The following is a 12,763-nucleotide window of genomic DNA, read 5'->3' as shown; positions in this document are numbered from 1 at the left end:
GCCATTTCACAGTGGGCTTCCTCTTCTCCGCTAATCTGTCATCTCAGGACCTCTTGACATCATTCTCCTCTCTTAATAAAGAAGTAGCCTCCCTGCTCAGAAAAGCTAACTTATCTACTTGTGCCCTTCACCTATTTCCTCTAGAACTTTGCCCCAATAATCATTCCCAACCCTCTCTAATTTTCCATCTCTCCTTCTCTACTGGGATCCTTCTTTGTTGCCTGTAAACATGCCCAAGAACTTAAAAAAAAAAAATCCCTTTACTACTACCATCCCCTCAAAGGCTAATCCTATGTATTTTCCCTCCCTTTGGGCTTTTACACACCTGGAGAAAAAAGATAAAAAGACATGAGGGGCAGTTAGGGGGCTTGGTGGATCCTTCCCAGCTGTAGGACCCTGGGCAAACCGCTCAACTCCAATTGCCTATCCCTTTCAGCTCTTCTTTCTTGGAACTATACATTCTAAGACAGAAGGGAAGGCTTTTTATAACAAAAAGCATAGGAAAAATAACTGCAATATGCCTGCATGGTTCAGCCTTACTATGGTCATTCTGTTCTTTGTGAAATACCTCTTAATTTGACACATCCAAAACACAAAATAAAATTACATGCATTATTATTGAGGGGAGCTGGGGGAGAGGAACCAAAATAAGCCAGTGACCAGGGTTCAGTCCTTCTGTTAGCTCCTTATTTTCAGGTCAAGGCTTCAGGTCAGTAAGCATTTCTGAAGGACTTGTATGTTCCAGGCACTGTGTTAAGTACCAGGGATACATTGAGAAGCAGAAACAGTAACTTCAAGGAACTCATATTCTAGTTAGGGAGACAAATGTGAGTAACTACATACTGTTATAAAGAAGAGAGTAATCTTGATACTACCACTATTGGGCTGGTTATTAGTAGTAGTAATCTGAGATATTAATCTGAGGAAGCTTTGGTTTGGTTCCCTAATGGCTGGTACAGGGACATGAGTCCTGCCACCCAGCTGGCTGGTATAATAACTGCCATTCTTTATAACAGTGCCCAGGCAGGATCCCTAAAGGTCAATGGATGGGTAACCCTTTCAGGTCCCACCTGGGGTTGATTAATTATTGGTATTAGGCTCTATCAGCCTTGGATAACGTTCATCTGACTGTGTTGCACCCTCCCCAGAGTGGTGATGGAATAACTACTCCAGGAAGGTACTTAATAACTTTATCTATGTTGTTTAACAAGGGAAAGGAATGATCACTAAGGGTTGGGGAATAGGTGACCCTATCACTAAATCTAGGACAATAATTCCTCAGGACTGTAGGCTGTTCAGTAATGCTGGCTTGTTCTTCACCTCCTCTGGCTCAGCCTGGCCACAGCCAAACCAGAGTAAGCAAACTGTTTGGATGATGCAAATATTGATGATGGTTCCTCCCAGCTTCTTACTGCTAGTTGTTTGCTACAGCCTTCAGGAAATTCCACCCTTCACCACCCTCTTCTTCTTCTCCTACCCACTTTCCAGATTCCTCTCCCCTCTCCCCCGGACCCCAGGATGCCTAAATATCTAGGGATTCAGAGAGAATCAGAGGATCCACAGGTCAATCAATGTTCAAGCTCAAATGTCCAAGGCAAGAGTTTAGGCAAGGCTCAGCCAAAGCAAAGCTAAGGTCCCAAAAGACAAGGGGTCCAAGAGGTCCCTGACAGGGGCTGCCAGGGTATTTATACTCATTCTGGCCAACTGCCTTTCCTCCTGTCCTCATGGCCTCTGGGAACATTCCGATGTCCAACTGTCTTCACCTGTCAATCAAGGTGTGACTCTCAACTCCTAGAGTTTGAATATGACAATACATATAAGATAAGCACAGGTAAATTGATGGCAGTCCCAGAAAGGGGGTGCTGGGAGGCCATTGGGTGAAGGAAAGAGGAAGAGAAGAGAGAACAGTCTGTTTGCAGAAGATGTCATTTAAACTGAGTCTTGAAGGAAGCCAGAGAAACCAGGAGGTGGAGATGAGAAGGGACATTGTCCTTGTCATGGGAATTTGGTTCTGTGGACTGGGGTGAAAATGCTAAATCATATTTACCACAAGTTGAAGGGGCTCTGGACAGAGTGGCCAGATCATTGCAAATCCATCATCCCATGTGGAAACATAATTTATTGTTTATGTTTTGCATAGTTTCAAGGATGCATACAGTCCCATCTTTTGATTTTTTTATTGATAATTATTTTTACATGACTTTCATTCGCAAATGTGCTCTTTCTCCATACCCACTAAACCACCTCTTGTAACAAAAAAAAAATTTTATAAGTGGAGGTGAGGCACTTAGTAGCTTGTGACTCTGGCTAAGTCACTTAGCCTTCTGTTTGCATCAGTTTCCTTATATGTTAAATAATGATTGTTGTAAGGACAAATGAGACAATAATTGGAAAGCATTTAGATTAGTGCCTGGCACATAGTAAATGCCATATAAATATTAAGTATCAGTGTTATTTACTTTACTCTGCATCAGTTCATGGTTTCTCATTCTTGTCCCAATTCTTCACACTCACCTTTTTATGATATAGTAATATCTTCAATAAATGAATGTACAGCATTTTATTCAGGGATTGTCCAATGAATAGACATTTATATCTAATTCTTTGCTACAAAAAGTCCTGTTATGAATATTTGATATGTAGAGGACCTTTCTTTCTATATAGGCATTTTTGCAGCTTCTTGTTGGTAGATTGTAAACTTCTTAAAGACTACAACTGGATTTTTTTCATTTTTTTTTTATCCCCAGTGCTTTACACATAGGAGACCCTTAATTGTTGAAGTGAATCTTATCTTTCATGTTTCTCTGAAAGCGTTGAAAATTTTTCACTCTCATGGCTGATGGCCACAGAATATATTTGTTTAAAAATCAAGGTAGTTAGAAGTACTCAACTGAACACCAACATTGCTATCTTTTGTCTTTCATTACATGATCAAAATGATAGACAAAATGTTAACAGCTCAGGATTTTTAGAGCTTTAACCTAACACACAAATGGAGCTCTGTATTCCAGAAACCAAGTCTTATATTATGATTGCGGAGTTTTTAAATTTTTTTCCTAAGAAGAATAGAATTAAGTTTTTGCCTGAAGTAACCATATTTTCCTGGACAAATCAGGATATCATTGGGTTTCTAGTGATGGTTCAAGGAGGCTCCAAACAATATTTGAACAGAGTGGTAGGTACATGCCTGAGTTTCCTAGGGATACAGAATGTTCTGCTAGATTCAAGCAGGGCACATTAATAACAGAAAGTCAGAACCCACAATCTCTTCTGAAGCTCTCCTTTCTCTGAACAAAGGGAGTGGTTAATAGCTTAGATTATGTTTTTACCAAATTGTTTAAGCTTTTCCACATTCTTTTGCCTGTTTTTTTTCTGAACTTGTGCATATTAAATAGACTATGGTCAGAGAGGGGAAGCTCAGAGCTTGAGATCTTTTGAGAGACTACAATAAATTATAATAAGCTCAAGAGGAAACTTGAATATGAAGGACATAGGGAAGGGAGTTCAGAAATTGTGAGGCTAGGGGGCTAGAGGCCAATAGATTTGGTTCAAGGTTAGAATGAGTCCCTGAGAATGTTTTGTTTGCTTGTAAAGGGAGGCACCTACAGGGTGTAAGATGAATGTCGGGGCAGGAAAATAGAGGGGAGAGGAAATTAGAGAAATGGAGTCAGATCAAAATTTTCAGGTATTTTGGAACTTTCTAGATTTAGTTTCCATATTTCTTTTAATTTTATTTTTCTCAAGTATATGTAACAACAGTTTTAAACATTTTTCAAAGAATATTGAGTCTTGAATTCTCTTGCTCCCTTCCCCCTCACCCATGTTGAGATGGTAAGCAATTTTATATAGACCTGTACAATCATGTAAAAAATTTTTCCATATTAATCCTTTTATAGTCAGTGTATTTGGGATTTTGGTTATGTATGAGTATGCTTTTACAACAGTGACCAATAATAAAGTGTGTGGGTTTTTTTGTTGCTTTGTTTTTGTTTTTGTTTTTTAATATGTTTTATTTTTTAGTAAAATTTCCCATGGTTACATCATTCATGTTTTTACTTTCCCCTTTACCCCTCCTTCACCCCCCTCTCCCCATATATGACATGCATTTCCCCTGGAATAAATTGCGTTTTGAATGACAAATAAAATTTTTCTTTTTTATTTTAAATCCTTTTATGGAAGGAAACTCAAACTAAAAATTTAAGAAAGAAACTGAAAAAAAGTTTGTTTTGGTCTGAATTTAGACTTTATCAGTTTTTTTTCTTGGGAAGCAGATAGCAATTTTTTTTATCAAGTCTTTTGGGATAGTTTTGGATCATTGTAATGATTAGGATAACTGTTATTCACAGTTATTCATTGTAAAGTATTCCTGTCACTATGTTCAATGTTCTTCTGCTTCTGCTTATTTCACTCTGCTTCAGTTCATGTAAGACAGTGATTCCCAAAGTGGGCACCACTGCCCCCTTGTAGATGCTGCAGCAATCCATGGGAACGGTGATGGCCACCGGTATATTTGGGGGCGGTGAATAACTGTAAGGGGGCAGTGGTAGTATGTGACGGGGCGCTAAGTAATATTTTTTCTGGAAAGGGGACAGTAGGCCAAAAAAGTTTGGGAACCACCAATGTAAGACTTTCCAGGTTTTTCTGAGCCCCTCCTATTTGTCATTTCTTACAATACAATAGCATTCCTTTACAATAATTTACTATAATCTGCCATTCCCCAGTTGATGAGTATTTCCTCACTTTCCAATTCTTTGTCCCTCCCCCAAAAGAACTGCTTTAATTAATTTTGTACACATAGCTTCTTTCCCTTTATTTTTTTTTTCATCTCTTTGGGATACTAATAATGGTATTGCTGAATCAAAGGGTATGCCTCCTTTGGACATAGGTCCAAATTGCTCTCCAGAATAATTGGACCAATCCATAACTCCCCTAACTGGACTTTAGTGTCTCAACTTTCCCATATCCCCTCCAAGTTTTGTCATTTTCCTTTTTGATGTAATAGTCAATTTGGCCTTTTTTCTTTCAACCCCAGCCCCCTTCTTTTATCAACTCTTCCTCTCCTACTTTCCTGTATGGTAAGATAGTTTTTTTGTTATTTTTGTTTTATACCCAGTTAATTATGTATGTTCTTCCCTCATTGAACCAATTCTGATGAGAGTAAGGTTCATGTGTTCCACTTCTGAACTTCCCCATATTCCCCTCCACTGTAAAAGCTCTTTCATGTGCAACAATTTCATCCTTTTTTGTTTTTCTCTTCCCCCCTCCCCAATACATTCCTCTTTCTCATGCCTTAATATTATTTTATTTTATGTCATCCCATCATATTCAACTCACACCCTTGCCCTCTATGTATACTACTTCTAACTGTCCTAATAGTGACAGAGTTCTTAGAGTCACAAGAATCATTTCCCCTTGTAAGGATGTACACAGTTTAAAATTTATCTGTGCTTTTCTTGAGTCTTGTATTTGAGAATCAGATTTTCCATTCAGCTCTAGTCTTTTCATCAGGAATGTTTGATAGTACTCTATTTTATTTAATAGCCTTTTTTTTCCCCCTTGAAGGTTTATGCTCAGTTTTGCTGGGTAAGTGATTTTTGGTTGAAGTCCTAGCTCCTTTGCCCTAGGGCATATCATATTCTAGGACCTCTAATCCTTTAATGTAGAAATAGATAAATTTTGTGTTATCCTGACTAGCTTCATGATATTTGAATTGTTTCTTTTTGGCTGCTTGCAATATTTTTCCTTGACTTGAGAGTTTTGAAATGTGGCTGTAATATTCGTGTGAGTTCTCCTTTTCGGATCTCTTTCAGGAAGTGATCAGAGGATTCTTTCCATTTCTGTTTTGCTCTCTGGTTCTACAATATCAAGGCAGTTTTCCTTGATAATTTTTTGAAAGATAATGTGTAAACTGTTTGTTTCTTTTCTACCCTGACTTGTAGGTAGTCCAATGATTCTTATATTATCTCTCCTGGATTTATTTTCGAGGTCAGTTCTTTTTCCAATTAGATAGTTCACATTTCCTTCTATTTTTTCATTCTTTTGTCTTTGTTTGATTGTTTCTTGATGTCTCAAGTAGTCATTAACTTCCACTTGCCCAATTCTTATTTTTAAGTATGGATTTTTTTTCTTTTTTTCTCCTTTTTTAATTTTTTAAAAAACCCTTACCTTCTACCTTGGAATCAATACTATGTATTGATTGATTCCAAGGCAGAAGAGAGATAAAGGCTAGGCAATGCGGGTCAAGTGGCTTGCTCAGGTCACACAGCTAAGAAGTGTCTGAGGCCAGATTTGAACCTAGGACCTCCCAACTCTAGTCCTGACTCCCAATCTACTGAGCTACCCAGTTCCCCCCTTAAGTAGGATTGTCTTAAGTGAGCTTTGGTTCTCTTTCTTCCATTTGACCAATCCTACTTTTTAAAATGTTCTTTTCCTCAGTAAATTTTTATTCCTCTCTTTCCATTTAGCCTATTCTGCTTTTTAATAATTTCTCACCAGTGGATTTTTGTGCCTCTTATACCAATTGGCCTTTTCTGTTTTTAAAGATATTAATTTTGTCAGTATTTTTTGTGCCTCCTTTACTAAAACTCTCAAGTCAAGGAAAAATATTGCAAGCAGCCAAAAAGAAACAATTCAAATATCATGGAGCTAGTCAGGATAACACAAAATTTATCTATTTTTTCCATGATTATCCTGTATCACTCTCATTTATTTTCCCAGTTTTTCTTCTACCTCTCATAACTGATTTTTTAAAATCTTTTTTGAACCCCTCCATTAATTCTTGGGGATCTTGAGAGCAATTGCTATTTTTCTTAGACACTTTAGATGTAGCAGTATTGGTTTTGTTGTCTTCTCATTTTATGTTGCATTTTCCAGCCTTTTTTCTTTTCTTTCCATTAAAAAAAAAAAAACTGTAAAAGTTGGGCTCTGTACCTTTGTTGAAAAGAGCACTATTCCAAGCTTTAGCTTCCTTGTGCAGCTGTCTTCAGAGCTGGCTCTGGGGATCTATCAGCTTTCAGTTCTTCCAAGGTGGTATGAAGTAAGGAGAGCTGTGTTTCACACTCTCCAAGCTTGGGCTCTGGTCTGTGAGTAAATCCAAGCACTCTTTTTCCCTTTGGAACTGTGACCGGCGTCCCCTGCTCTCCTGTAACTACAAACACTGGTGTCTGCTAGTGTTCCTCCTCACCCTGAGATTGTATTCCTGATTGCTACCTGGTTCTGCGTATGGGCAATGAGGCAAGAGTCCTGCACGCAGAGCCAGCAAAGGGGCCCTGTAATCTCCTTCTGGGCAATTGTCCGATCCCCCCTTCCCTTATCTATAGCCAAGAGCTCCAGAAGCCTTTGCTGTTGTGGGGTCTGCCCTGGATGCTCCACCTCCACCCCAGTGTGCTAGATCCATCATGTCAGCCTTCTAAGTTGTTTTGTATAAGAAAGTTACTTCTCTTTGTCTTTTTGTGGGTTATGCTGCGCTAGGATTCATTCTAAGATATTATATCACAGTTTTTTTGGAAGGTTACTTGATAGAGATCAGATGAGGATTTATACCTTCTCTGCCATATTGGCTCTGCCCCCCTCTCAATCTAGACTTTTGATTTCCACCATAAATTAAGACCATTGGGACACATAGCCTAGGCAGCTAGAGCACTGAGCCTGAAGTCAGAGATCCCAGTTCAGATCCAGACACAAATATTTACCAGTCATGTGACTGTGGGCTTTTGCCCACTGAATCTCTTGTCAGTCTCAGTTTCTTCATATATAAAATGGGAATAATAATAGCACCTAACCCCCTACCCCCAAGTTTGTTGTGAGGCTGACAGAAATTCAAAGATTATATTAACTCTGTACTTAAAAAAAAAAAAAAAAACTTCTGTTTCTTTCTCCCAGATAATATCTTTTGGCTATCCTACTACAATTTATGCTGCTCTATATTTGAACATTTTTTAAAAAGTGCTAGATGGAATAAAATATGCTGAGAAGAATCCATAAGAGCCCTCTACTGATTTTTCTTGTGAGAGCATCTCAGAATTAAAAGAATAAGTAAATCAAAGATTTTTCAAATAATAACAAAAGTTAACATTTATATAGCTCATAAAGGTTTGCAAAAGGCTTTACCTATGTTTTCTCACTTGATCTTTATGACAAATCTGTGAGGTAGGTGCATATTTCCGAACTTCAAAATGCTTCCTCAAGGGGACTATGGGAGTCATGCCAGCCCTACTACTTATTTTTACTCTGTGACCTTGGACAAATCACTATCCTTTCTCAGAAGTCTTTCCATCATCTACAAAATGTAAGGGTTACATCTGCTAAGGGAGGTGAGTGGGGTTTGGGGGAGAGGAAAAGAACATGAAATATGTAACTAGGGGAAATATTCAAAATTAAAATTAAAAAATAAACAAACAAAAGTATAAAATAAAATTAAAACTAACTAAATAAATAAATGGATGGAATGTAAGGGTTAGACTAGATGTTAGACTCAATCTCTAAGTTCTCTGAAAGCTCTGTATCTATGATCCTAAGGTTAATCATGAAGTAGTAATGGGGTAGATTGGAGAGATAAGAAGACCAGTTAAATGTTCTTCTGATGAGAATTGGTAAGAACTCGAATTATGTGTCATGACTACAGGACTGCCTAGCTCAGATGGTTTTTTAGAAGAAACAGCTTTGTAATCTTTGAAGTCCTATATTAACCTAAATGGTTAGAATAATGAAAAGAGTAGAATAGATCTGAGAGACATAATGGTAGGTCTTCTCCACACAGAGCCACAAGCACCTGTCCTTTATTAATAGATCAAATGTCCTTATTAATAAAATGTTATACAGAGAGGGGAAAAGAGACATTATAGTCATAAGATTAGCTGCACTCAAAAACACTGTTGGGGGAGTAAGAGAGAGGCCTTAAAAATGCTGCCAAAGTTCTGAGCCCCAGTGATCTTGAACAATGGTCCCATGAAGAGAAATAGGGAATTCAAGAGAAGAAGCATGTTTTCAGGGAAAAAGAGTTGATTTATAGTGTTGCCAGGACTAGGAGTGCATCATAAGATTGTAGGTTGAAAATCGAAATGTACATTAAAAGGCCACTGAGTCCAAATGTCTCATTTTATAGATAAAGAAGTAAGGTAACTGACCCAAGACCACACAGCTAACAAGCCTCTGAAGCGAGAGGTCTTTCTGACATCCAAGTCCACTGTGCTGCCCAGCACACCCTGCTAGGGACAGTCAGCAAGCTATTAACAGCGTGAGTCTTTGACTTGAGAGGCATCCAGGCTAAAGGGAGGCCCAAGAGACATTCACAGTAAAATAAAGGAGAATAAGCAAGATTATCAAGGGAGACTGTTATGAGAAGAGGACTTAGAAAGAAACTCAGGAAACAAGAAAAGGAAGAGGAGCCAAAAAAGAACATAGAGTAGGAGTAGATAAAATTGGAGCCAAGAGAAATAAGTCAGTTATTAGCAGTCTATTCACAAAACTGATGGAGCGAATATTGCAGAAACTAAGGGAGTTTAGCTGGAGAAGGAAATGGCAAACCACTCGAGTATCTGTCAAGAAATGGACAGTATGGTTCATGGGGTCATGAAGAGTCAGACATGACTGAATGATTGAACAATAATAATGACAACATGGGAGGTTTAGTGATATACCCAGGTTTTGAACCTGGGTCTTTCTTTTTTCAAGAGACAAAGCTATTTTATTACTTTCCCATGTTCCTGAAATCCAAAGGACAAAAGAAGTTCAAAAGAAATGGGGGCAACTAGGTGGCTCAGTGTATTGAGGGCCAAGCCTGGAAACAGGAGGTGCTGGGCAAGGCATTTTAATAACCCTAGTTTACTGCTCTTCTGCCTTGGAACCAATATTTAGTAAGATAAAGGTTAAAAAAAAAAAAAAAAGGAAGGGGATGACCCACAGTCTCAAGACCAATATCTTTTTTCAGAGTTCATCTCTGGGAATTAGATGGCTTCTTAATAACCTTAAAGACAGTGAAGTTCACTACTATGATTGTAGAAAAAGTTAGATAGCAAAGAGTTAAAAGAGTGGGCAATATAGGTAGTTAAGTTCAAAACATTCTCAAAAACTCTGGTAATTAAAATGAAATCAAGAATTTATTTTGATAAAAAAAACTGGAAACTAAGGTGATGCTCATTGATAGGGGAATCACAACACAAATTTTGGTACATTACTTAATATAATGAAATAATGTTGCTCATTCATGTCTGGCTCTTCATGACTCAGTGGACAATACAGTTATAGGATTTTCTTGGCAAAAATCCTGGAGTGATTTGCCATTTCCTTCTCTAGTGGATTAAGGCAAACTGGTTAGTGACTTACCCATGGTCACATAGCTAGTAACTGCCTGAGGCTAGATTTGAACTTGAGTCTTCTTGACTTCAGACTCAGTGCTCTATCTACTGAGCCATCTAGCTGCTTCAATGAAACATTACTGTGCCTTTAAAAAGTGATGAATGTGAATTCAGAGAAGCATTGCAAGACATATGGACCGATGCCAAATGAAATATGAAGAACAAAGAAAACAAGATAGACAATGACTACAACAGTGTAACTGGAAAGAACAGAAAACAATGAATTCTGTGTAACTGACAGAATTTTTAACTAAAGGAGAGGAATGCAGTGGAACGAGATCTCAAAAATGTATGAGTGGAGCAGTGGACCTGGATAGAGGTGGTAGGTGACTTGATGAAGGGAACAGGTAGAGCAGTTAGTCTTAGAAAGAAGGAGGATTATCTCTTTCCCTGAGACACAAGTGAAGGAACAGAAGATGGATGAAAATAATGAGGAATATTTAGGGGAACTTTTAATAAGTCAACATTGTTACTTTATAATGTCAGATTTTAAAATGAGGATAGAGGTCTCAAAGAAGAAGTTACCCAAGTACCTTTAAATGACATATCATAAATTTAATTATTGTTCACTAGTTGTTTAGTATGTTAATCAGATCATTTTGATTTTGAATTTTGACATTTTTTTCACTAATACATTTTTTTAAACTGTGTTTTAATCAAATTATTCTTTAAAATATTATTGCTATACCCAACTATCATAGTGATAGGATATTTTAAACAAATAGGAACTTATAAACAAGTAAACATATCTTTTATTTTACAGATCTGCTTTCACTTTGGAAATGGACTTTATTTAAAGGTAAGCATGAGAAGTGGAGGAAAGGGAATAGTTTGGAGAACAGAAGCTTATTGACAAAAGAAATGTTTCACCTTATATATAAGGTCTTTAGAAGATTTTATAATGGCTATTGTAAAGATTTTAAAATAAATTCTCACATTTTTTCCCCCACTATTACTCATTATTTTGAACATCAGAATGAGAGAGAAAAGGATTGAATTTTAAGGTATTAGTATCATGGTCTGATTTAATTAAGTTGCTAAGTCTTCTGGTCAAAGGTCATTGTTGTTTTGTTTTTACTTATTTTTATTTATTTGTTTGTTTGTTTTAAAGCCCTTACCTTCTGTCTTGTATTGGCTCCAAGGCAGAAGAGTGTTAGGCAATAGGGGTCAAGTGACTTGCCCAGGGTCACACAGCTGGGAAGTGTCTGAGGCTGGATTTGAACCTAGGACCTCCCATCTCTAGGCCTGGCTCTCAATCCACTGAGCTACCCAGCTGCCCCCTGTTTTGATTTTTTTTAAAAATCATCTTCACTGCTTTTATGGCTAACGTTTTCTAAAGATGACTTCCAAAAGCAAGAGAAACTTATCCCTTTTAGCCATTCCTTAAACCTGTAAATTTTACAAGCCAATAATTTTACTTGATATTGACCAAATTTAAGTCAGCTTTTCATTAAGGTTGTTTTTTTCTTATAACTTTGAGCAGCTGACTAGCTCCAAAATTTAGTAGAAAAATGAAACTGGTTTTTATTTAATAATAAATTGAGATATGACCTATTAACAGTACTTTACTAGTTTGTAAACTCTAAAAAATCTTGTATGCCTTTCAGCCTTCAGTGAAAATGAAGAAGAGGCCAAAAGGATTATACTACCACAGAAACCAAAAACTGATATTCTACTTCTGTCCTTCTTTAAAAGTCATATTTATCTTTTTTTAATGGAATTTGGAGGAGGAAAGTAGGCATTTAAAAACCAGTTTAGTCAAATAAACTTGTAGGAAATTATACTTTGAAAACTATATGTATATCCATAGCATAATCTCAAAGATTTTAGAGACTCATAATTCTTCCTCCTTTTATCTTCATAGGTTTTACATACAGATAATGAAAATGATCAGATCACTCCAAGAGGGTACTTAATCCGACAAAAGCGGGAGTGGATCACTGCTCCTGTAGCCCTTAGGGAAGGGGAGGACCTCTCAAAGAAGAATCCAATTGCCAGAGTAAGTCAGAGAGGCAAGATAAAACTCCTGTGCCATTTGAAATATGTGGATTGTGTGGCAGAACCAAATCCAGGCTTTTGTCCTAGTTTTGGGGAAATATTAAAGTGATGTTTTCAATTATTGGTTTATAACATCCTTGGTTAAGAACCAGTATTAAAACTTGTACAATAACATCATCCAACATCAGCAGTACTTCTTTTGTCCAACCTCATTGGGAAATGAGGTATTCCTTATATTTCTCATGAGTGAATTTTCCAGATAACTGATGTTTAGTCCTAATCCTTTTAATGTCAAAATAATGGTCTTAGCAGTCTCGAATAGAAAGCATTCTAAAAATATTTTACTACTTCTTTGATGAGTATAATAAGCATCATAGATTTTAGTTCTAATGCTGTGCCAGTCCTCAGTA

At 37.2% G+C, this 12,763-nt stretch overlaps 1 protein-coding gene across 1 annotated transcript in view; it reads left to right on the top strand.

Annotated features, from left to right (window-relative positions):
• Window positions 1–12,763, top strand: part of DSG2 (desmoglein 2) — a 38,064-nt gene that overhangs the window by 9,172 nt on the left and 16,129 nt on the right. The window contains exons 4-5 of the mRNA XM_044682867.1: window positions 11,081–11,154; window positions 12,220–12,354. Coding sequence (XP_044538802.1) covers window positions 11,081–11,154; window positions 12,220–12,354 — 209 coding nt within the window. The remainder of the gene's footprint in view (window positions 1–11,080; window positions 11,155–12,219; window positions 12,355–12,763) is intronic.

The sequence above is a fragment of the Gracilinanus agilis genome, chromosome 1, assembly GCF_016433145.1.
Source record: "Gracilinanus agilis isolate LMUSP501 chromosome 1, AgileGrace, whole genome shotgun sequence".
NCBI lineage: Eukaryota > Metazoa > Chordata > Mammalia > Didelphimorphia > Didelphidae > Gracilinanus > Gracilinanus agilis.
Note: the sequence above shows the minus strand (reverse complement) of the source record. Positions and strands in the feature narration are given on the sequence as shown.